The sequence below is a fragment of the Crinia signifera genome, chromosome 5 (genome assembly GCF_055691185.1).
Source record: "Crinia signifera chromosome 5, ASM5569118v1, whole genome shotgun sequence".
NCBI lineage: Eukaryota > Metazoa > Chordata > Amphibia > Anura > Myobatrachidae > Crinia > Crinia signifera.
This window is the reverse complement of record NC_139221.1, coordinates 288,573,170-288,598,989: the sequence shown is the minus strand read 5'-3', so window position 1 is coordinate 288,598,989 and position 25,820 is coordinate 288,573,170. Positions and strand designations below refer to the sequence as shown.

The following is a 25,820-nucleotide window of genomic DNA, read 5'->3' as shown; positions in this document are numbered from 1 at the left end:
CTATTCTTTCTAAAGCCCCGGACACACTACAATTATCGATATTGCTCATTTTAGCTCTCCAGAGCGATATCACTCATTAGAACTCCCAGAGGCCCTTATTCTGGTTCACTCGCAAAGGCAAATTTATTCTCAAATGGACAAAACCATGTGCACTGCAGGTGTGTGTGTGTGTGTGTGTGTGTGGGGGGGGGGGGGGCAGATGTAACACGTGCAGAGAGAATTCGATTTGGGTGGGGGTTTACTTCAAAGTGGGATCTATATTGCAGTGTAAAAATAAAGCAGCCAGTATTTTCCCTGCACAGAAATAAAATAACACCCAAATCTAACTCTCTCTGCACATGTTACATCTGCCCCACCTGCTGTGCACATGGTTTTGTCCATTTGAGAAGGAATTTGTCTTTGCGAGCAAACCAGAAAGGGCCAGAGTGTATGCCCGATGAGTGCATCAGTGGGTGATTAATTACCCCATCCGTCGTATGTGCACGTGTGGATGCCGCCTATATATATAGTATATACAGTATAGATTATAATAAAAAAAATCCCAATCTGTAACACATTTCCATCCTCACAATTTACATGGATCCCACACTTACCTATCTGCCAATTCCATTCCATGATTCCAATGCAGAGAGTGTTGGAAGACGTGTACTAACACTATGGGAGGGATGCATCAAACCGTTAATTAGAGAAATTGCCCCTAGCGACCAATCAACTTGTATTTATCATTTAATTTGTATATACTATAAAGCAGGGCTGGGCAATTGCGGCCCTCCAGATGTTGAGGAACTACACATCCCAGGATGCTTTGCATTAGTTTTGCTATATGGCCATGCTGAAACTGAAGCAAGGCATGCTGGGATGTGTAGTTCCTCAACATCTGGAGGGCTGCAATTGCCCAGCCCTGCTATAAAGGGATAATTAGAAGCGAATTGGTTGCTATGAGCATTTCTCCAGATGTCCTCTTTAGAAAGTCTGATTCTTCTCCCATTGTGCTAGCACAAGTCACCGACCTCTCTTATGTTGCATGAAGCTGCAATCATAGTTACATGGAGAGAAATGGACATTATACCCAGTGCTGGTAGTATTATAGAAGCAGCCACTGCATTCATTCAGTTATTACAAAAACCAAACTTCTCTAATAAATGTAAAAGCAACATAACTGCCCAATAGAAAAAAACTCCAAAGCGCTGCATACCTAGCGATTGTCTTTCATGGTCAATGTCATTGCTTAGATTATCCTCTGATACATTATCACTGACATCGCTGACATACGAGTCATCATCTGATACCTAGAACACAGACAGATACATGCATAAATGGCCAGCGCAAAGGACAGCAATACTAGAGACTGTAGATAATGAGACTTTATTTTATTGGGGCGGGGGGCTTGAAATTAAGAAGGTCAAATATATAAAGAATGGGAAACTAAATTGGCCTGTAACAGAGTCTATACTGCAAATGGGAGGAGCTGTGACCAGTGCGTTGTGGGTGTGGTCAGTGCCGTGTGGGTGTGTACGCCTCTTACATTATCATAGAAATAGAAAAACCGGGTGACGCGGCCTGGAGTAGTTTGGCATATGACTTTTTTGCCAGCTCTCCCACTTTACTCCTGTTTATATATTCTGTTTTAGCAGTAGATCCATTCCAGTTTAGGTATAGCGGTGGGGTATTCTCTCCTGCACCCCCTGAGATACTCAAGTGGACTACTTATCCTGCTAGTGATCTCCATAGCCAGGTCCTCTGGCGTGGAGTTCCTGGCTCCGCTGGCTATTTCCTAGCACTGTGCCCAGCAGGTGCTTCCTCCTGTTTGTTGCCCGTTGCTCCTTTCTGACTCTCCTTGGCCTCTGGCTGTAATCTTTGGTGATTTGGTCTGGTCCCTCCTCATGCTTTAGCATTCTGGATGTATTCGTTGCCATCTTGAAATCTCCCAGCTAGATGTCCCAAAACAGCATAGTGACAAGTGTATCCAGAACTGAGCAATTGGTTGTTTCTTTCCGATCTCCAACTGATTTTAGCTCAACACCTCTGCCGCCTGCTGTCTCACAATCAGGAATACTGAGATTAAAATATTATTATGTGCACAATAAACTTGATGTCAGCAGCCGTTGCTTGATAAAGGACAGAGCAACACAAACTCTATGACAGATATATAGAATAAGAGATTTTATAAAGAGAGCAGTTCAGGCGCTTAACAAGAAGATGTTATTAAATTTATGATCTGGACCCTTTGGAATGAGGAATTTAAACAAGGGTATAATAACTAGATAAAAGGATTTATTTTCAACATAAAGTGCAAAAGTTACATACAGTAAAGTCCAAAACTTGCATAAAGTGCATATCCTTGCCATAAAATAAGAATAAAACGGGATTTACCATCATCAGTACCCAGCCCACCGCACCGCTCTTAAATGGTGAGGTTCATGGACATTTTATCCCCCTTTTTGTTTTAACTTATTTTATGGCAATACATTTTCTTACTGTATATGTATTTTATGCACTTTATGTTGAAAATAAATGTTTTTATCTGGTTATTATACCCTTGTTAATATTCCTGATTCCAAAGGGTCCAGTCATAAATTTATTAACATCTTGTTGTTAAGCGCCTGAACCGCTTGTTATAAAATCTCTTATTCTATATGTGCTGTCTCACAATCGCCTGTTTGCACATTTTGTGGCATAGTTGCCACAATCTTGCCGCGGGGCGCCTTTATGGCTGAACTTCTGATTTCACTGTTGTGCTGTAATTCCTGCTGTGTGATTTTAACCCTAAGCATGGATGTCTCTTTGCAACAACTCCTTCAGGCAGTTGATGGATCTACTCAAAGGCTTCTCAACAAGATTGATGATAAATAGGTGGATCTCATTTCTCCTTGTGCCTCTGAGAAGTGTTGTGAATTCTGCATTGTGATCCTGCAGTCCCCACATCTCCTGCGATTGTCTACATCAGTGGTTCCCAACCTTTTTTCTCTCCCGTACCCCTTGATTACGCTTTTCATTGATAAGTACCCCCTCCTCTCATTTTGAAATATGGACATTACTTAGCGGTATGCGGATTCTTATGCATGTCCTTATATTAAGGAGGAGCGGAGGAGTAGTATACAGCAAGGAATCGTACCCTTCTGTGTCTAGACACTGGTTTTGTATTATCTCCAGGATTCCCGCTTACACCGGTAGGATTAATGCCGCTGCTTCCTCCACCTTTGTCAGTGCTGGGCAGATGACTGCTGATGTTTGAGGGCAGCATGGGAAGCTCCCAGTGGATTGCTGGTCAGGCATATGACACAACATGGTTTGTCTCCATGGCAATGGGCCTTCTTCAGCCATCAAAAGACCTTTTCGTCATCCGCCATTACCAACATTATTTTCAAGTACCCCCAGGGGTACTAGTACCCCAGGTTGGGAACCACTGGTCTACATCTTGAATTTGTTCTTTCCAACAGATCTGTCCAAACTTGAGGCTAATTGCTATTCCACTCCTGGATGTTCTGATGCTGCTATGGTGCCCCCAAAGATTCACCCTCATCTCCTGTTGGATGCCATGTGATTGCGGGGTTTGAAGATCAAGTATGCCCAATGTGCTCCTGCTTATCGTAGAGTTACCTTGGAAGGGACTGTTACTTAATCTCTGTCCTTTCAAGGGTTTGAGAGCTGGCCAGACTAATGCTTTAAACCACATTGCTGTTTGTTTCGGATAGTTTTAATATTTGGGTAGACATTGGTTGTGTATGTCATCATTTTCTCTCATAGTGATGTACAATTTACGGTCTATAAAAGGTGGAGTTTTGTGTACCTAAATAAAAGTGAATATACTCCTTTTTTTATCTTTGACTTGGGGACCAGAATGGCGCCTTTGGAAAATTGTGTCTTTTGTGTAATCTTAACCTACAGTATTTACAACTCTCTGATATTGATCTATTTAATTGAATGTCACACTTGTTTTATTATGTCTGACTTGATATAATTGTTGAGTGTATTATAAAAAAAAATCAATAAAAATGACTGAATTAAAAACTGTTTTATAAAAATTGTAGAATTTTGTGCAAAATCTAGAAATAAAACTGTAATACTTATTTCTGGCCATAAAAGCAAGGCAGCTGGTCATTATCACACTGTCATGAGAATGGGCCTATTTTTATGGAGTTGTAGCTCCATCTGTCGTTTTCTAGACCACCCTGCTGGGGCAAAGGTGCAGCCATTACTAATAGGCACATTTCCCTAAATCAAGGGAACTTTTTAAGGGAAATATAATAAAAATAAATTTTTAATAATTCTCGTTTTTCATTAGAACAAGGAAGTTTTGGTGATAAACTGCACATTGTAAATATTGTAAAAAAAAAAAGTCTGCCAACTGGGGGGGGGGGTGTTATTCAATCTGGGATTCCGACTGTCGGAAACGTCCTGCAGTCGGGATTCCGGGCCGTTTTGGCTTCTCTTGACTGCAACTCGACAGTCAGAATTCAATGTTCCGACTGTCGGAAAGTCTGATGTTTGGCGAAAAGGGATCAAGATTGTCGAGAAATGGCTGAGAACTCGACAATCCGCTGCCTTATCCAACAAAACAGATCCGACTTTAAAAAGAAAAGTCGGATCTGTTTTGTCGGACACTGCTTTCAATGCTGTAGAAAATGACAGCATTGAATAGGCAACGGTTGCTATTTCCACAGGTGAAAATAGCAGCCAGGATTGAATACCCCTCTGACATCTGCATAACTTTTGAGAGGAAGATTAGCATTTTGGGCCAAACTGAACTTTTCCCTAAAAGAACACATATCTATATACTTGATATTTAATGGTCATAGGACCGCTTCACTACACCTCTTGTCCTGTCCATTTCGCTAACATAATGGGGGGAGGGTGAGCTACTCTCCGATCTCCCCCCAAACGCTGGAGATTCTGGGAGAGTAGGCATTTGGGTACTTATGTAGTATCTGGGCTGCCGATTTCTAAATCGGGTCGGATCGGGAGATCGCATCGCATCGCATGCGACCATGCGATTCGATGCGATGCGATGCGATGCGATGACCCGATTTTTCCATAGGAATCAATGTTAAAATGGACTGAGTCCATTTTAACATGGAATTCAATGGGAAAAATGGGTCCTTTTCATACCCCTACTATCCAAGTGGGCATGGAGTTGGATATAAACCTGTGGCGAGCGTAGCGAGCCACCGAGCCCGAAGCGTGGCGAGCGAAGCGAGCCCCGCGAGGGGACGAATACCGTCCCCTCGCGGGGCTCGCTTCGCTCGCCACGCTTCGGGCTCGGTGGCTCGCTACGCTCGCCACAGGTTTATATCCAACTCCATGCCCACTTGGATAGTAGGGGTATGAAAAGGACCCATTTTTCCATAGGAATCATTTTAACATTGATTCCTATGGAAAAATCGGGTCATCACATCCGATATCGGATGCGATGCGATGCGATGCGATATCGCATCGCATCGCATCTGATTGTATGCCTTAACTTAAGGCATACAATCAAAAAATCGGCAGCCCAGATACTACATAAGTACCGGCATTTGTCAATTCATTTTCAGTGTGCATACAGTATAATGGTATAGAGTATGACTCTCTAGGGGACAACAAGTTGGGCAATGGCCTTAAAAAAGTGAGTAACACCAGAAGTGATAGTTTTTTTGCATAAAAGGTCTAAATGTGTTGGTTCACATCATGTTAGTGCGCCAGTAACAATTAAATTATAGTATACTAATGCAAATGTGGATTATAAGGATACATCCCAAAAATGTATGCATATATAAGTGTCGGTGGGGGGCTTGCACTGCTCTCCCTGCGGTTATACAATTATACTAACCTCTCCGCTGTCTCTGGAGTTGCATTGGCCAGTGCTACAGAGCAGCAGAAATCACTGAAAAAATAGTACGTGACAATTTTTCCAGCGATCTGCACATGCTCAGTACCAATGTCCTTAAAGACATTTGCACTGGAGACATGTTTCTGAAGACCAGAACATGGGCAGTGGACACTGATGGAGACTTTACTGGGAAGTCAGGTGTCTTGTCTGTGTGTAGTAAAAAGAGGAGTTTTTTTTTTCTGGTAAGCCACACCCACTATGTCTCAGCCATGCTCAGAGTGTGCAGCGGCCATGCCCCTATCGGGAAGCTTCCTAATGTTGGGATGTATGATGTAAGGGGATGAAAAAGTGATGCCAAGCCAGCCTTAAAAATAAAAAAAAGATACCCCCCTGAAATGAATATACATAAATTCTAAATACCAATACAACGGGATGCGGTCATTTGGTCTACAGCATGATGGTCGACAGTCATTAGGTCGACATGGGAAAATGTCAACATGGGTCTAGGTCGACATGGTTCTAGGTCAAAAGGTCATTAGTTTGACGGGTCGTTAGTTCGGCAGGTCATTAGTGTCTAGGTCTACAGTCAAAAGGTCGACATGGGGTTTTTCACTGTTTTTTGAGCCGACATGTGCCGACAGGCCGTATTTCATGTCTTACTATCCACTAGGGCAGTGGTGGTCAACCCGTGGCTCTTGAGCCTCATGCGGCTCTCCCCCCTTGTAAAGTGAGGCTCCTGCTCCCACTGCTGCCCGCCGCCCACCGTCCGTCCCAGTCCCCCCTGCTGCCGGTTCCCTGAATCCCTTCACCTTCTGAGGGGAGGAGAGCACGCATCGCGCATCTCTCCTACCCCTTACTGTGCATCCTTGTGACTGGGCTGTCCGCCAATCAGAGCTCGCGGGCCAGCAGCCAATCAGGAGCTGGCCAGCGAGCTTTGATTGGTGGACAGCCCAGTCACAGGGAAGTGAGGGGGAAGGAGACGCGCGGTGTGCTGTGCTCTCCTCCCATCAGTGACATGACAGGAGGACTGCAGGGGGACACCAGACTGTCCTCTCCCCGCCCAGCAGCAACGACGGTGAGTGGTGCTGCTGGGAAATTTGCACTGTGGGGCATAGCAGTTTGTGGCACTGTGGGGGCACACCAGCTTTCTGGCACCATAGGGGCATACCCGGCACCGTGTGGTGCATACCTGGCACCGTGGGGGGCATATGTGTATCTGGCACTATTGGGGGCATATGTATATATGGCACTGCACTATTGGAGGCATATTTGTATCACACCCACCCAAGGGGTCAAAATAAACTACGCCCCTTTTTTGGCGCATGCGCCTTCGGCGCGCGCATGATGTCGGCTCTTTAGCTTGACTATCGATATTTTTTGGCTCTTTACCTCTGACCGGTTGGCCACCCCTGCACTAGGGCGTGGTGGGAGAATAAAATAAGTGTGCCGAGCGTAGCGAAGCACCGTGCCTAACACATTGTGAGCGCAGAGAATGCACCTTAAACTGTGTCCATGTCGACTGTGTTGACATTCAGGTAAAAAAAAAAGCTGTGAAAAACTCCATGTCGACCTTTTGACTGTCGAACGAATGACCCGAACTAATGACCTGTCGAACTAATGACCTTTCGACCTATAACCATGTCGACCTAGACCAATGTCAACATTTTCCCATGTCGACCTAATGACTGTCGACCATCATGCTGTAGACCAAATGATCCCAACCCAATACAACAACCGTACCTCTGAAGACTCTAAGGGTACGTGTATGGGAAAATGTAGAAAACAGTCACTGACCTCATTCTCAGATGAACTTGAAGACAGCAAAACTTCCTGAGCATCATAGAACTCTGTGATGGAATCTGTGATGGACAGTCGGCTCTCATTGGACATCTGGTGAACCAGAGGCTTCTGCTCACGAGGACTCTCCTAACAACCACATCATTCAAAAGAGAGGATTATTTTTACAGTTATAACGGTTGTCATTAATGGTCAGTAAACTAAATAGAAGATTCAGACAAGATCTGTCATCCCTGTCAAACGGATATTTTGTGGCATCCGCATTTCTGCCAGACAATGTCTATGCCGACACCAAAAAGGTTGATATGAACAAGGCCAACATTGATGAAAATGTTGACACAAGTCAACAAATGACCGACATGGAAAAGGTCGACATTGTTTGGCATTACTATTCTATAAAATCAGACAAATACCAATAACCCAAGAAGGGCGGATGGTACGGGTGCCGGACGGCTCTCCGACAGTCGTGATTCCGACAGTCAATACTCCAATGTCGGAATCCCGACTGCTCCCTCATGGGGGTCCACGACCCCCATAGAGGGAGAATAAAATAGCTGGCGAGCGCAGCCCCGCAAGGGGCTTCATTGCGCTCCCCCCGCTGTGCAGTCGGGATTTCGACGTCTGAGTAATGACTGTCGGAATCCCGACTGTCTGTGAATTATACCACACCCGATGGGACTCTCCTCAAATCAGTGTTACCACTGACACATATAATGACCACTAGTAGACACATAAAGGGGCACATGTCCCAATGATCCAGCCATACTCCCAGGTATACCAATGTACCGCACCTGGATTTATATGGTCATCAGTGCTCATTACAATATCATCTAGATGTAATACTTTTCAATCAAAATCCATGGGTGATTTATGTCCTTCCTGTATGAAGGACTGAAGAGCTGCCCAGTATAATAGAGACCGATGTTCTTCACAGCTTTTTGAAAAAAATAAAATAAACCTTCAACTGTAAAAACAATGAAAAATATACATCCTTTGTAGCTCCATTGTAAGCAGTTTGTTATACATTATTTGTAGTGCGTGTTTTATCATTGCTTCCCTCCTAAGGTGCCTGTGGGCCATGTGGTCTAATAATACAGCGACAAGAGATCCCCAGGTCGTGCTCACACAGTAATAAATGAGAACCAGGGCAGACGTTGAACTCCTTAATGCAATGACTTCATAGCATGTTCGCTTGCAATCTACAGTAGTGCTATAAAGAATTACAGTATGAGACCACAGACTGCCCTCTTTCTACTTTTGAAGTTCTTTTCATGACTTCATTGCTGTATGAAACAAAACACAACACTACACGTGTTCCTGGTGCTTTTATCCTTCTTCATGATAACAAGGATACTCCTATAGGACACTCACCTCCCGCACATCTCCCTCAGATGGGAGCTGGCTTGTCAATAATTGAATGGGGACGATACGGCTGCATCTGTGCACATGACAGACAACACCCTTATCTGCCGGTTCTACAAGGCCATCCCCGGAGACGGCACGTTACACTTATGCATAAGTCACAAACAATATTTAATTGAAAAATAAATCACAGATGTGGGCTGGAATATTGAGGGAAAATGCTACTTTGATCTAAATAACAGCACATGGCCAATTAACAATACAATACCAATTTGTTCTCAGTCACTGTTATGCACAAGTAGAAATACAGTTTAAACCACTGTATAGCAGCCAAGCAAGTAAGCATACAGTAGAGGCGGATGACTGAAGCTAGAGGGCGCTGTAAGCTGCAGCAAGCAGTTGGATTGTACTTGTTAATTGTTTAGCGCATTTTAGAAAAGTGTTGCATTACTAGAACCACAAATCGGGTTCTATCATTTCCTTCTGTGGCCCTAAGATTGCCAGTTATGCAAAACATTGGCATTGGGATTCTTCTTTTTTAAAGGCTTGCATGTTGTTATATGTGGTATAGTTCTCAAGCGGTAATATGAACTCTGTCACACATCTTCTAACTTATTATCCAAGGGATCGTACACATACTAGAAAATGCCAAAGGGATGGCACACATGTCTAAGCTTATTGTGTTCTGCAGTTTGAGAAAATAAACTATGTCACTCCATCAACACTGTGTCCTCTTAATAGAATGTAATCTGTGATGCCAGGAGCCATACTATATACTACATGGACAAAAGTATTTGGGCTGCTGACAACAACAGGGACTGTAATGACATTGTAGTCCAAAATATATGTTTTAATAAAGAGTTTGTCCCCCTTATGTAGCTACAACAGCTTCTAGTCTTCTTGATTTTGGAGCATTTCTGATGGAATTTGTGCCCATTCATTCCGTCAAATGATTTCTCCTGCAGCAGAGACATGCGAGGGGATGTGTCTTCGTTACACATCCCCTTGCATGTAAATGAGGGGATTCGACAGGGGAGGACGTTAGGATGGCCAGTGTCTCTGGTGCGTGGTAAGCTGCACAGCTAGAATCACCCCCTTAGGCTGCTCACACCTGTGTTCTGAAGGACCAGCAGCTGGAAGAAGTCTTGGAGACTATGGGCGGGATTCTCTAAAATCCGCAGCCCAGTATCGCCGGCATTCGCATTTCTAATGACCTTATATTCTCTAAAATATGCGGTCATTAACGCAAGGGACGCAACTCTTGCGGTAAGAGCTGTCCCTTGCGATGCGGCGCCGTTGCTGGACTTCCGGGTCTATGACCCGGGAGTCCGTCTGCGCATGCGCAGACCGACGCTCCGGCCGCGGGGCATGCTGGGAGGGATCCGTGACTGATCCCTCACACAGCGCTGCGGTAAGAAGCCCATAGGCTTCTGCAGGGGATCGCCAGCTTTTTCTGGCGATTCCCTCCGCAGCGCTGACACTGCGGAGGGAGGTTAGAGAATACAGAAATGCGGTAAAATCCCAGATAACAGGGTTTTTACCGCATTTCTGTGATAGAGAATCTCGCCCTATGTCATGTCATTGCCCTGTGTTTTCCAACCTCATTTTCCTACACACTGGGAACATAGTTGACTGAAAGCATAGTGGTAACAAGTATGACCGGGAATATGGAGAGGCTTCAGGTGTCAGCATCTTTGTTACTACACCCAAAAACCAAAAGATTCTTCGAGAACAATTTTGCAGGTGGTGGTGGTGGACAGGGATGTACTCCTGTGTGTACAGATATTTTATTACAGGCAGCCACCAGCATGGACCATAAATAGATTTGGTCCTGGACCATCAGCATGTGGCACCACTGCTGGGGGTGCCGGATGGGTTCCCGACAGTCGGGATCCCGACAGTCATTTACCCGACGTCGGCATCCCGACTGTCAAAACGCTGGCAGCCAGGTGACCGACGGCCACCCGCTATTTTCCCTCGTGGGGGTCCACGACCCCCATAGAGGGAGAATAGAATAGGTGGCTTGTGTAGCAGTCGGGATCCCAACGTCGGGATAATGACTGTCGGGATCCCGACTGTCGGAGTCCCATACCACACCCCACTGCTGGTGCCCTGCATGACACATGGACCCAGTTTGAGAATTGAGTTAAATGATTCACTTGTTGTAGCACAGGTATGAGTTACAGGCATCAACTCCAGATATGGCACAGTAAGAAAAGAACATTCTGAAGGTGTCCATACACAAGTATGATTTGGCTCTTTTCTACAGTGTCAACGCATTGGACCAATATATCATGTGAAAAGTGTCCAATCAGGTGTCTTTTACTTACGATTCTGATACGATGAGCATTGGATCTGAAGAGTGCCACCGTTGCACCAAGGATACATTGTATCATGTATGTGATACACTGTATGCAAATTAACCCCATTATGTATTGCATGTAATCTAGCCGCCGGGTGTGTTGCTGCAGTATTGCATGCGACACCATGGCTTATAGTATGGTTACCTTTACACACAGGAGAATTTAACTGGATAAAAAGAGCTTTCTACAATGGGGATCATGTAGTATAAAGGGAAGATTTACCGCTCTCACATATATAGGGGGTTATTCTGGCTGGATTGCAAAAGCAAACTCCTTCCTTAATGGACAAAACCATGTGCACTGCAGGTGGGGCAGATGTAACATGTGCAGAGAGAGTTAGATTTTGGTGTTATTTTGTTTCTGTGCAGAGTAAATACTGGCTGCTTTATTTTTACGCTGCAATTTAGATTTCAGTTTGAACACAGCCCACCCAATCTAACTCTCTCTGCACGTTACATCAGCCCCACCTGCAGTGCACATGGTTTTGTCCATTTTTGCTAACCAGAATAAGGCCCATACTGTATTGTACAGGTGATTAACATTGGTTTTTAAACTTTCATATGGCATTTCTCTTATGCTGTGTACACACAGTGAGATTTTGAGTTAGATTTTGACTATACTCAAAATTTAATTGAAATCGAATAGACATCGAATGGTTTTCAGCCTCATTCAATGCGGATTCAACCCCGATGCGCGCCCCCGATTAGTGTAAATCGCACAGTAAAATAGACAGTGCAGGCAAGACTATATAGTACAGATCTGTACTATACAGTCAAATCAAATGCGTTTTGCTTGACGTTCGATTTGATCCCAATCAAATCAGGATCGAATCGCAAGCACAGTTGCACCATGTTAAAGTGGAAGATGCCAAGGGACACTCCCTCCCATTTACTCAGAAGTAGAGAAAGTACCAGCCAATCAACTCCTTCCTGACATTTTTCAAACACAGCCTGTAACAGGGCAGTAAGAGCAGATTGGCTGCTGCTTCTCTTTCCAAATCTAGGTAAATAAACCCCAAAGAAACAGAAATAAGAATGTGTATTCTGCTTCACATATGATGTTGCTATGGGCAACCAATCTACTACTTATTTATTTAGCACCCTCTAGAACAGGGGTGGCCAACCGGTCCGAGGTAAAGAGCCGAAAAATATCGGCAATCAAGCCAAAGAGCCGACATCATGCGCGCGCCGAAGGGTGTGGTCAGGGGCGTGGTCAGGGGAGTAGTCATATGACACAAGGGGGAGTGGCTACATGACAAAACTTTATGCCCCCAGTGCCAGATATGCCCCCCACAGTGCTAGGTATGCCCCCAGTGCTGCACATATATGCCCCACGGTGCCAGATATGCCCCACAGTGCCAGATATGCCCCCAGTGCCACACATATACCCCCACAGTGCTAGTTATGCGCCCAGTGCCAGGTATGTCCCCACAATGCCACACATATGCCCCCACAGTGCTAGTTATGTGCTCAGTGCCAGATAGGTTACCACAATGCCACATATGCCCCCCCACAGTGCTAGTTATGCCCCCCGTGATAATTTCCCAGCAGCAGCACTCACCGTTGTTGCTGCTGCTGCCGGGCGGGGAGAGGACAGTCTGGCGTCCCCCTGCAGTCCGACTCCTGCATGTCACGGAGGGGAGGAGAGCACAGCGCACGTCTCCTTCCCCCCCTCACTTCCCTGTGACTGGTCCATCCACGAATCAAGCTCAATGATGCACACTAAGGGGTAGGAGAGATGCGCAATGCGCGCTCTCCTCCCCTCAAGGAGATGGATTCGGGCCGGGGAACCGGCAGCGGGGGGACGGGGACAGAGGGTAGCAGGAGCCGCACTTAGCAAGGGGGAGAGCCACATGCGGCTCGAGAGCCGCGGGTTGGCCACCCCTGCTCTAGAAGATAGTAGACAGGATCTGATTGGTTGCCCATAGCAACATCACATGTGAAGTAGAATACACGTTAGTAAATTTCCTCCATAGTATAAACACTGTTCAAGTTGGTCTATATTTCTATTCGATTTTAAAATAGAATAGGGGGGGGTTATTCAATCTTGGGCCATGGCTGTCGAGCTGGTCCGACAGCTGTGACCCTGTCCCGCTCTGCTCAACTGAGAATTTGCAGGCAGGATTCAATGTCCCGCCTGCTGTGGGATGAGAAGTGGGCGTGGCCGTGAGCTGCGGCCGGGAAGAGGCGAGCTGCAGCCGGGAGCTCGTCAATTCACAGCCGTTCTGAGCAGAACAAGTCCGACTGCTTGTGAATTCGGGATCGTTCTACCGAGATCCCCTGTTCAATGCTGTCGGAGAAGACAGCATTGAATAGGGCCCGGCGGCCATCTCCCCCCCGTCGGGAGATGGCAGCGGGAGATTGAATACCCCTATATACAGTATAGTAAAAGATCTGTACTATATAGTCTAAATCGAATGTGTACACGGCGCCATGCGATTCGATCGGGATTGAATAGACAGTAAATGGCACCGTGTATAGTCGTATAAGTAACATCAAAAACCTTAGGCCATCCTCCTTCAAATGCCGGGGACAGATCTTCATAAAAGGAAGTGGGTTGTGACAATATACTTGCATTTACCTCTCCCACTCATTCCTATTCCTTGTTTTCAGCCGTTTGTGGCGAGCAGCTCTCACAGTATTATTTGGGTGACTGGTACATCATGCGCCAGAATCTACATATTTGAGTCTCCTTAAGCCAGAGCTTAATCATGCGCAAGGTGGTGTTGGACACAATTAATGGGCATCAATTAGCAGGAGAGCCCAGATTCGGGGCATGCCTTGTCTCCACAACCAATTACGTCAATTAACGGCTGACCCATCATCTCAATGGTCCAAAAAACAGTCATGCACTATAATGTGTAATATACAGTATAAATATGCGCACACAAATCCATCCATCCATAGTAGGTAATTGGTGACCACTAATCTACTTTGTCAATCCAGTGCAATGAGTAGAAATATGTAGAGAAATGCAGATTTCAGCACAAACAATCAAACACACACACACACACACACACACACACACACCACATAATTTCACCAACAAATAAAAGCTTTGGTTATAGGAAGACGAAAGAGGGAGGGAAGTAATCGCAGTTATTTCACCTGCATGACAAATACTTATGTACACTTAACTTCTGCTGGAAGGAATGGATTCTGGGTAATTTCCTAAACAAGGAGATCTCCACCCACCTTCTCCGGACTGCACTTTGAACTAGTGGATGAATCACGGATCAAAGAATCAGCGTGAATTCTGTGTAAGCGTTCTTTGAGATCAGCGTTTTGTTTTACAGCCTGGAATATTTTAAGAAAAATACAGATACAGTAGCGATAATAAAGCAGAAAAACATTGGCAAATGGTTGGCGAATCTCAGGGTGTTTGGAGGTCAAGGTCATCCCATATAAGTTAGACATTGGAAAGACACATGTTTAGGTTACACAGCCAACCAGAGTCAGGAAAAACCTTAGATACAGTAATCCTGAAATAGACTAGATTGTGGTAAGTGTACATAGTATTGCGTCTTTGTAAGTATTTGACTGTTTTCCTTTTTTTTTTTTTTTTACAAACACATAAAAGCAAAGCAAGAACACATACACATATATATACAAAGCAGAAAGTAAAAAGCAGAACAAGTTCTCTCTCTCTCTGAACAAACCACAGGCCACGGATTAGGGTCAGAGGTTATATGAAGGTATACTGCTGCTTTCAGGCCCCTATATTTGGGCTGCCCTTGGGAGACAAAGCTTTTAGACTACTACAAATGCTGATTCAGAAAACTCCTTCTCTACTAATCCAGTATACAGTACGGTCATCTCTTATGCCTTTTTGCATATTCCACTATGGGACATGAATAATTGAAGACCATAACAGTGTAACAGGGGTCAGCATTACTACTTCACCGCACTGTGGTCATGGCATCAATGTCTGACTAAGGCGCTATATGTGTGTGGAGTTTGTATGTTCTCCACATGTTTGCATGATTTCCCTTCAGTTGTCCCGGTTTCCTTCTAAAACATAATTAGTCTTGTGCAGGCATGTCCAAACTGTGGCCCCCCAGCTGTTGTGAAACTACACATCCCAGCATGCCTTCCTATAGTTTTAGCATTCCTTAATAGCAAAACTGTGGCAAGGCATGGTGGGAGTTGTAGTTCCACAACCATAGGCGTGCGCAGGCCATTTTCTTAGGGGGTGCACCATTGGAGGGGCGTGTCCATCACCGCCTACTGGGCATGTTCATCATTGCCTATTATTAAACATAATGCCACACACTGTAATGCCCATTAGACATAATGCCACACACAATAATGCCCATCACACATGCCCCCTATGCACACACAGGTATATACATACAGTGCCCCCACACACATAGTATACATATACACAGCCCCCTACAGTATGCTCACACATATACACACATACACCCCCTCTATGCATGCACACACACACATTATACATACAGGCACAGCATGCACACACATACACACACACACACAGATGTATTGTAGTATACACAGAGCCCCCTCCCACACACCCACACAGCATACCTACAGTATACACAGCCCCTCTATGCAGACACACATGCAGTATACATACAAAAAGCTGATACATACACACACACACCTTTTTGACATAATAAAAAGCAGGCAGCATGATTAAAAACAAATATAAAAATAACTTTTTATAAACCCCCCCATAAAACATAGCCATAGACTGCCCAGATAATATACAAATCCCCCTGTTCCAGCACCTCCCGAGTCCTGATAAGTTGAGCACACCTGCTGTGACCTGCAGCAAATTTCAATCAGCAAGCAGGAAGTACTCACTCCTCCGTCCCTTCTCACCCAGGCAGCGAAGCTGTGCATGTCAGCTCCCCCTAGAGGCAGCCAGGGGCGTCACTAGATACAGATAGTACTGTAGTATCCTGCTGCAGCAGCCTCTGCCACGTCTGTCACACACTGCAGCCGGCCCAAGCTTGCTCCCCGATGTCGGCTCTGGCTGCAATTGTGAGGGGGGTGCCCATCATTAGGAGGTGCCTGTGCACCCCTGGCACCCCCTGTGCGCACGCCTATGTCCACAACAGCTGGAGGGCCATAGTTTGGACATGCGTGTACATGATGTGATAAATAATAAAGATTGCAAACTCCAGTGGGGTAGGGACTGGTGAATATGACTAAATATTCTCTGCGCTGTGAATTATGTGAGCGCACTGTATAAATACAGTAACTGCTAATAAAAAAATACAGTAGAAAATAAAGTCAGTCCTTTGATTGGCCCTGAGCTCAGGTGTCTGTGTATGCTGCAGGAATCTTGCTCATTGCATCACTACTGCACAGATGCAATTCGGATTACATAAAGGTACTTCCAGCAACAATGACGTTACATCAGTGTAGTATCTACAGCAGAAAACCAACACATACACACACAAACATCCTCTGCCTACGGTGTAAAGCCCCATACACACTAGGCGATATTGTTCACAATATCACTCAGAAAAGGGATACCTTTTACATTATCGCCTTGTGTGTACACTCCTAATCGTTAATGACGCCCGCTCCCGCTCATCGTTAACGACCTTCTCCCTCCTAACATGTTCAGACGAGGGAATCCTAGTTAACGACAGTCAGCATGACCGTCGCTGCCCCCAGCCATCGCTCCTTTACAGCTCCAATATCGGTGTCGGCAGAGACTGGGTAGTGCGTATGGGGCTTAACAATTATTGCATGATCTTCCATGGAGACACTCCACAGAGGTGTGTCCAATTTAGCTTAAAGGTATTTATGAGATATGCCCGGTATGAGAACGTCTACAAGCCTGGAGCAAGTTTCCATGCTGATGACGATGGCTGCATTTCTGCATCAGATGTATACATACATAAGCAACAGCCTCAGAGCAGTGCACAGATATTTACATTAAAAAAAAACAGAGGGGGGGGTCTTAAAAGCTGCTGTGTCACTACTAGATTACAGGAACGCTACATCAACTGTACTGTGTACTGTATATTGTATATAGCTTTCTGTAAAACGGGGTATACATTGGAGCGACTGAGATTCATTCCCAGATTGGAACAAATGTCATTGGGCCCAGATTCTATATGCACAACGCAACAAGTTTTTATGGTTCTGTTCTGTACTTTATAAGCATAAACAAGGTCTCTAGGGATGGCGGTAGCGATGATGTGCGGCACACCAAACCTAGAGTCCGTCGCTACTAAACCAAGGGAGCACGCAATCACCCGCACACAGTGAGTGGGGGTAGATCCATCATCGCTCCATTGTGTACCCAGTGTACCCATACTGCAGCTTCGGTCCTAATGCTAGAACAATTCCCCCTCTATATACTGTAAGTCACTGAGGTCTTTCTGTAGGACACCCAATACTGGGCCAGTAAGCAAGATCAAGTGTTGTAATACCAGGAATATCTGTGTGGCACAATATACATTGTGCACCTCATTAACCAAAGGTTTCTGTATTTTTAAAGTCACCTGTATTTAATAATCAAAAAAGCACTACCAATTATGCATTTAGGGGCCGATTCAGACCTGTTCGCACAGGTCCGAATTCCGACCAGTCCTCATTGGTAGGGGTCTGCGCTAAGGCGCATGTGCAAATCCCCGCAATGAGCGCTTTCAACAAATTTTTCATTTGCCGGGGCACTCGCTGCCTGATTGACCGGCAGGGGGCATTTCATGGGCGTGCCCACAAAAGGCCAATGAGGCGCACCCATAGAAAAGCTGGGCGGAGCCCTGCGAACGCAGGTGTGCCCCTGCCTGATCGGGGCGGGCAGATGACTTGCACCCAATTCGCAGAAGACCGTGTATCTTACATGTAAATCCTGATTTACTTTTATCTGCAAGCGGAGGAAAAATCATTCGATGGTGAGCAATTGCACTGCAGTGGGCCTGGCTAAAATGGCACTACCGCTCTGGCCATGCCCACAAAGTTGCCACACGTGTGGCTCCGCCCCCACCCCACCCCTTTTCCCTCCCCACAGCATCGCCCCCCCCCCCCCCCCCGAGCTGGCTGCCCTCTCCCGGAAAGAGCAGCCAGAAAGTAGGTAAGTATGCATCTCCCCCATATAAACTGGGACTACAAAGAGAAAATGAGGGCTGTATTACCTGAAGACACTGTGCTAAGGGAGTCTGTCCAAACCTCTTCTATAAGTCCCAGTACATCATATTCCCTACTGCTACATGGGAGGTAGGGTAGACAGCAAAATCTCCCTTCGATAACTGAATTATTATATGGCAATCAATCACAATTTCACTTTGTAAAACGGTTAGACATGTCTAGTCCAGTCTGCATAGTATCTAGTACTAAAAGCACGGTGCTGTAGCACACTGCATACTATATGTACTAGATGCTATGCAATCTAGTACTAAAAGCGTGGAGTTCATCGCACCTTTATCCTGATTTCATCCAGTTTTTCAGCCTGAGCACTGATCCATTGGATCTTTCAGATACGATCACACACATCAATCTATGTAAAAGTATAGTTTCAATGAACAGATCTTGTTAAACTGGGTACACACTAAACAACAGTGGCGTCACCCAAGTGCCAACTCCTGTCAGTGCCAGGTGCTGCGCTGTAACATTACGTACAGCAGCCACCTCCTGTCACAGTGTAGGACCCGGCACTGCATAATGACTGGTCTCCAGGGGCCGTCTGCATCTCCGGGATCTCTATGGTGACTTAAATGGGGGATGAGCCAAAAGACCACACCCACTATCTGCCACAGCACCTTTTGTCAAAGAAGGTTGAGGATGTACAAACATCATGAGCTAATCCACCAGATGTCACAGAAGATAGGGACACCACTGCTATAAAATTTAAAATGTCCTCTTGGTGCTTTTAACCAATCTGAACAACCATTCTATAGTGTGTGCGCCCAAATCGGTTGGTCACGGTCTTCGGTCGTTGAATCACTTCACTGGATCTGCTGAGCGTCCAATGGGAAGAATGCACGTCCAATATGCTGTTGTTACATGCTTAATGTAACAGACACATTGCGCTGTCACACGGTGTGGTATGTATGGCAGTGAGATTTATTGTTACATTGCCTCACAGTGTTGCGCCATCATCAGGGTGAGCAGTCAGGGTGAGCAGTCACAAAAACTCTTATTAATGCAGAGGTTCCCAAAGTCTGTCCTTAGGACTCAGATGGTCAAATTGATTGAGGTACTGTACCAACTAAAGCCTCTAAACACACTAGATGCCAGCTCCGCCAATGCATAAACATTGAACGACACAAGGGCCATCATGCTGAAGCCGCAGCAATGCCATCTTTAAAGAGGATACTGCTAATCTGTACTTGGTTCAGACTAGGGAGAGGGTTGGTAAGGATGGGCTGGAGTGTGAAGACTAGACAAGATAGTAAAAGATATCCTTAGGAGGGGCCTTTATTATTTATTATTATATAATCTAGTGCATGCGTAGGCAACCTATGGCTCTCCAGCTGTGAAACAACAAGTCCCAGCATGCCATGCCACAGTTTTAGTGCTCCCTAATAGCAAAACTGTTGCAAGGCATGCTGGGACTGGTAGTTTCACAACAGCTGAAGAGCCACAGTTTGCCTGTGCTTGGTCGAGTGCGTCTAAAGCTTAAGCCATCTGTGCTAAACCACAGCTGCTGCATGCTGGGATGCCATGAGGAGTGGACTGCGTATGGGAACCACCGGTCCAATATAGAAACAGATTGATTGACACTTTGTGGTATTTCTTGAAATAAAATGAGTTTAACAAATGTGAGTGATAATACATCTTGATGACACAAATGTCCCACGTGTTCGGTAATAACTTACCGCCGATAAGGCATTCTTCAGGCCCAATATTTGTGCGGCTGGCGAAGAGTCTTGCTCACAGAACTGCTTTAGCTTCTCTCGCTCAGCGAAGACTGTGCTATAAGCAGACTTTAAAGTGAAATAAGCTATAGAGAAAAAGAAAAACATGGAAACATCTCTCAGCGACTGGAGAACCTGTTATCTGGACTGCTGATCCAACAGAAATAAAGTCTATATGGTGCGGTCTATAAATATGGCAGGTCTAAGTAGTTGCAAGGTCGAACCTTTCCCTGTGTGTGCCAGATAACAACGACTGCAGCACATTTTCCGCACGACAGATGCTTAATGTTCTGAACCATTACTCTTCAACTGGACAATGACTTTGTAGCGCTGAAGTAAGAAAGCTAAACTGGAATCCTTTTTTTGATTGGATAACCGAGAACAGCACGAGGTGAGGGAAGCTCTTCATTACCACCATGAATTAGGGAAATGTGGATGAACTAACTAGAACAAGGTTTCACAATGCATACTCTAGAACAGGGGTAGCCAACCCAGTCCTTGAGGACCCTTAACAATTAACCTAGATGGTGCACAGGTGTAGTCATTACTGTCCCATTTTTAAAGACATGGTGCATTCATTCCTTAGGGGTCCTTAAAGACCGGTGTGAAATAATAATGGAGATGATGCAAACGTTCTTTGAACTTAAGTGCTCTGTACTAGAACACTAGTGTCATTGACCTATCAATGTACTGCAGGAGCTGTCCTAATTGTGCAGTCACCCAGATGAAAGTTTAAAATGCACAAGTTGATTGGTTGCTAAGGGCAACCTCCTCATTTGTCTACTTCTCCGTTCTTTTCAGTGCTTGAAAAGTTAACCCTCAAATATCATATTCATCCTCCCAAGCCTAAAAGCGTTCCGACACCTCTGGATGTAACCATAACACACACACATGTACTGCCAGTTCAGTAATGTAAGTCCAGTGTGCTCACCTTTGTGTGCAATATGACACAAATCATCCTGCATCTTTAAGAACTCCGAGCTGTCCGAACCACTGGAGTATTGCTTCTCCTCTGTGTAATCTATGGTAGACAAATTAGGGTTGGAAGCATGCAATCTCACGTTCCCTGAAAACGATGACGGCACCTGAAAAACATAGCGGGGGATTACCAGAACAGCAAGAGATTTATTACAGTGCCTTGTAGGACAGAAAATACACTATATAGATAGATGTCTGGCATTACAATGAATTCTAGAACATGAAACACACAATGGAGACATTGCCGGACATTGAATTTCCCTATTAATCTAATGAAGTCATTTTGTCAGATTAAGTTTGCCAATAAACCATTAAGAAACCATCATTTGTCTGGTACAGTGATTTCTGGAATGGAAACAATGTCACGAAGAAAAAAAAATATTGGAATGTGGCAGCAATTGCAAAGTCTCTGCATACTGGTTTCTCACATTTACATGTGCTTAAGAAGAATATGTATTTACTTACATATATTTATATAGCAACAGCACATTAGAATTGGGAACGAAAGCGTAATAAAATATTGGGTAATAAAAGACTGAAAAAATGAGTCCCATTCTATTTAATAACAGGAGTTTTATTATGGAGGTTAAGTGCAACATGCGGCATACTGCATATGATCTGGGGTTTGACTGTTGTTTGAGTGTAGTAAAAGCACACATGTAGGTTTTGTGTGAACTGTGTACAGGGGTCTTATAGCTTATGTAGGCTAACTGGGTGGTTCAGGAATACGATCAGCTTGTGTCTGAAAAGGTTACTTGTCAGAAATTGCTGGAGGAATTGTTGGCTAGGGGTCTTGTTTAGCAAGGAAAAAGCATTCCACAGAGTTGGTGCAGCCTAAAATACAGTAGTCCTAAAAGTCTGAAAGGATACATTTGTGAGGTCTTGTGTGTCATTACAAAATACGGTACTTATAGGTTAGTTGGTCGCCCACTAAGCTATTTGCTTAGTTTTCCGCGTCCGCTCACTACGCTTCGGGCTCGGTGGCTCGCCACACTATATAAAATCAACTCCACGCCGACATGGATAGTGGGGGTATGAGCGTACTAACTATAGTGGGCGCCCAACTAACATACAAGTACCCAATTACTCAATATATCATTCTGTGTGAACACAGAACAGGAATAGGAAATACTACCTGTAAGGAACCTTTAGGATCTTTATTCATTCCTTTTGTCCGCCACTTCCTCCTGTGTATACCTTTCTCTTTCTTGGGACTCTCAAGGGGACCAACCTGGCAAAAATGCATTTGTATCGGTTACTAAATGTCATTAGCTCATTTAGCTTCGTCAAGACATTCCTGAGACAAAGAGTAGTGCATTCTGGGAGTCTATGATATTTTCTATCTAGATTGACTGCCGTCACTGCATCAGGGTTAAGAGTCAAGGCTGGTGTCTACTGGGCGTTCCCATGGGCGCGACTATCTGCCGCACCCCCCCCCCTGCAGTCTGTTCGCCGTGGCCGCACACCCCGGCGTATGCACATGTGCATAAATGCTGCTGCACATATGCCAAACATTGGTCCCTTTGCGAACAGTCACACAAAGCTCACGTGTTATGTCTAACGTGACTTGTATCACATGGAGGATAGATGTATGTGGACACATCTGTACAGGCATAATCATTTTAATCAGCAGAAGATGCTTCTGCTATTTAATAGACAAAGTCACAAAAAATACACCCCCAATGCATGGTGTGACTCGAAGTTGTCTGTATTAGGATGCTAGATGTACGTAAACACTTCTACCTTGCTTATTAGCAAAGCCACTCCTTTATCTCACTTTCTCTAGCTTCTTTAAGGCCTTAACATGGGAAATCACTGTTTGCACAAAACACATTCTTGCTAATGGAATACCTGGATGGCGTTTATTGCGGGCGCTGAGTACGTCCTGTGGAGTACTTCCATATTTTGAAGGAGTTGACTTATTTCCACCAAGTAGCTGTGACACTGTGAAAGATCTACGGGAACATAGATTATTACTGTTATCTGTAGCAATAGCTGACAAATGTTTTCCTGTTCAAAATTAATCAGCCAGACATGTTGTTCTACCAGGGAGGCGAGATAATGTACCAGCCAATCAGCACTTAACTGCCATGGTACAGGCTGTGTTTGAAAGGAGCTTGCTGGTTGGTTGGTTCTGTATATCTCTCCATTTTATCACTCTACAAGCAATGATGCATCTCACCAAAGGTGGGAGGTATCGAGCCTTGGAAACAAGTGGAGAGAGAGATTCAGCTCCCAGCTGTCATTTTGCAAACATAACCAGTAACATGGCAGTTAGGAGCAGACTGGTTGGTCGTTTCTCTCCCTCCAATGCTTGATACGTCCCACCCAAACTGAAGAACATGCTCAGATATAAAAGTGGTGCAACCAGTCACGAGGTTAATAGTAATCTACCAAAATGATCCCCTGTGGCACGGCAACATAAAATACACAGTTGGAGCAGAGTTTATTGCAGCGCATGGTGCCACAATTACTGCTGAAGCTGCAGCTTTACAATCCACAAAGCGAACAACATGAATATTAACCACCCATTATGCTAAATGATCTATTATTCATAGATGGTTGTATGGAGTCATAACCAGCTGTATTGTAGTAAGGTACCTTTAGCACATTTTTCCATATCATCATTAGACTGGAGCCAGGCTGGGACTTTGGTGTCATTATTTAAACAGGAAAAGTTTAGGCCGCCTGCCAGCTTCAGCGAGTTCTGCCTGGCGAAGTGAGTTTCCTGTGAAAGTAAGCAAGAAGTGACTTATTAGCTAATGCATTCAGGTTCATGTGAGGCTTGGTGATGACTGTACCATCCCACTAATTAGTTCCACAGACTTACATACATAAAAGACAGGAAAGATAAAGGCACAAAGATACACAAACAGCTATGGAACAGTCAAATTAGTACGATTATAAAGGAAGACGGCGATGTCAGATCACTGAGCGCTGCTGAGAGACTGTCACAGCTGTATCAACTGAAAAAACAGCCTCAAACTCTTCCAGCAGCGTTCAAACAGCAAAGGTGATTCTCTATCACATAACTAAGATCTCACAGCAAAAACAGCAAAGAAAAATGAAAAAGAATTGGACTAATTGGTGATTTTAGCCCGCGCTGTACAGTAATTATGCTACAAAGATCAGAGGCTTAGTGGGGAAATGTATGCCAAGTCCCTAAGCCATACATGACTCTTTTTAAGCCTACCACCGGACTCCTGTAAAACTAGCCAATAGGAGTCTTGGGGTGGACTCAGAAAGACTATGTTATGGCTTATGTGTACAGTGCTGCCGATCCCCGGGATTTGTCCATCATATATAGTATATACATGACATCACATATGAAGTTAGTGAAACAAATGGTGCATTTATTCTAAACCTTTCGGGGAAGAAGTCCCCTTCATCAGGATGAGACAGCAGAGTTCCCCCACTAACTTGTCCATCTGGTATATACTTTATCATTACGTATTAAATAGCGTATTATACAATGGAAGATTTCATGGTAAGCACTTCCAATTGTTCCCAAACCATATTCATACTGCAGCAAGGGCAGGTCTCACCTGACACAGCTTAGTCACACCCCACTAGTACCTCTCACCCAGTGCCACACAGCTTGGAAACACCCTGCTATTACCCAGCACACATAGCTTAGTCACACCCCACTAGTACCTCGCATCCAACGCAACACAGCTTGGTCGCACCCCACTAGTACCTCTCACCCAACACACACAGCTTGGTGACACCCTGTTATTACCTCATACCCAGCACACATAGCTAAGTCACACCCCACTAGTACCTCTCACCCAACGCAAAACAGCTTGGACACACCCTGTTATTACTTACTACCTAGCACATACATCTTAGTCACAGCCCATTAGTACCTCTCACCCAGTGCAACACAGCTTGGAAACACCCTGCTATTACCCAGCACACATAGCTTAGTCACACCCCACTAGTACCTCTCATCCAACGCAACACAGCTTGGTCACACCCCATTAGTACCTCTCACCCAACGCAACACAGCTTGGTCACACCCCTGTAAATTTCTCCATTGTGAGACGAATAAAGGAATTCTATCTATTAGTACCTCTCACCTAACACACACAGCTTGGTGACACCCTGTTATACCTACTACCTAGCACATTGAACTTAGTCACAACCCACTAGTACCTTTCATCCAACACACACAGCTTGGTGACACCCTGCTATTATCCAGCACACATAGCTTAGTCACACCCCACTAGTACCTCGCATCCAACGCAACACAGCTTGGTCGCACCCCATTAGTACCTCTCATCCAACACACAAAGCTTCGCGACACCCTGTTATTACCTCGTACCCAGCACACATAGCTAAGTCACACCCCACTAGTACCGCTCACCCAACGCAACACCACTTGGTCACACCCTGCTATTATCTATTACCCAGCACACATAGCTAAGTCACACCCCACTAGTACCTCTCACCCAACGCAAAACAGCTTGGACACACCCTGTTATTACTTACTACCTAGCACATACATCTTAGTCACACCCCATTAGTACCTCTCACCCAACACAACAACGCTGGGCGACACCCTGTTATTACTTACTACCTAGCACATGCATCTTCGCCACACCCCATTAGAACCTCTCATCCAACACAACACAGCTTGTTCACACCCTGCTATTACCCAGCACACATAGCT

The 25,820-nt window shown here is 44.9% G+C and overlaps 1 protein-coding gene across 4 annotated transcripts in view; it reads right to left on the bottom strand.

Moving 5' to 3' along the window:
- The window catches only part of OSBPL3 (oxysterol binding protein like 3), a 173,994-nt gene that overhangs the window by 26,664 nt on the left and 121,510 nt on the right, over window positions 1-25,820 (bottom strand). For 3 of the 4 annotated variants that reach the window (XM_083189186.1, XM_083189189.1, XM_083189187.1), the window contains exons 8-15: window positions 23,750-23,876; window positions 23,000-23,103; window positions 22,284-22,379; window positions 21,102-21,255; window positions 20,132-20,256; window positions 14,526-14,627; window positions 7,604-7,735; window positions 1,196-1,289 (exon numbers count right to left, since the gene is read on the bottom strand). In XM_083189186.1, the coding sequence (XP_083045312.1) occupies window positions 1,196-1,289; window positions 7,604-7,735; window positions 14,526-14,627; window positions 20,132-20,256; window positions 21,102-21,255; window positions 22,284-22,379; window positions 23,000-23,103; window positions 23,750-23,876 (934 nt within the window). The remainder of the gene's footprint in view (window positions 1-1,195; window positions 1,290-7,603; window positions 7,736-14,525; window positions 14,628-20,131; window positions 20,257-21,101; window positions 21,256-22,283; window positions 22,380-22,999; window positions 23,104-23,749; window positions 23,877-25,820) is intronic. The other variant, XM_083189188.1, reaches the window with a different exon arrangement.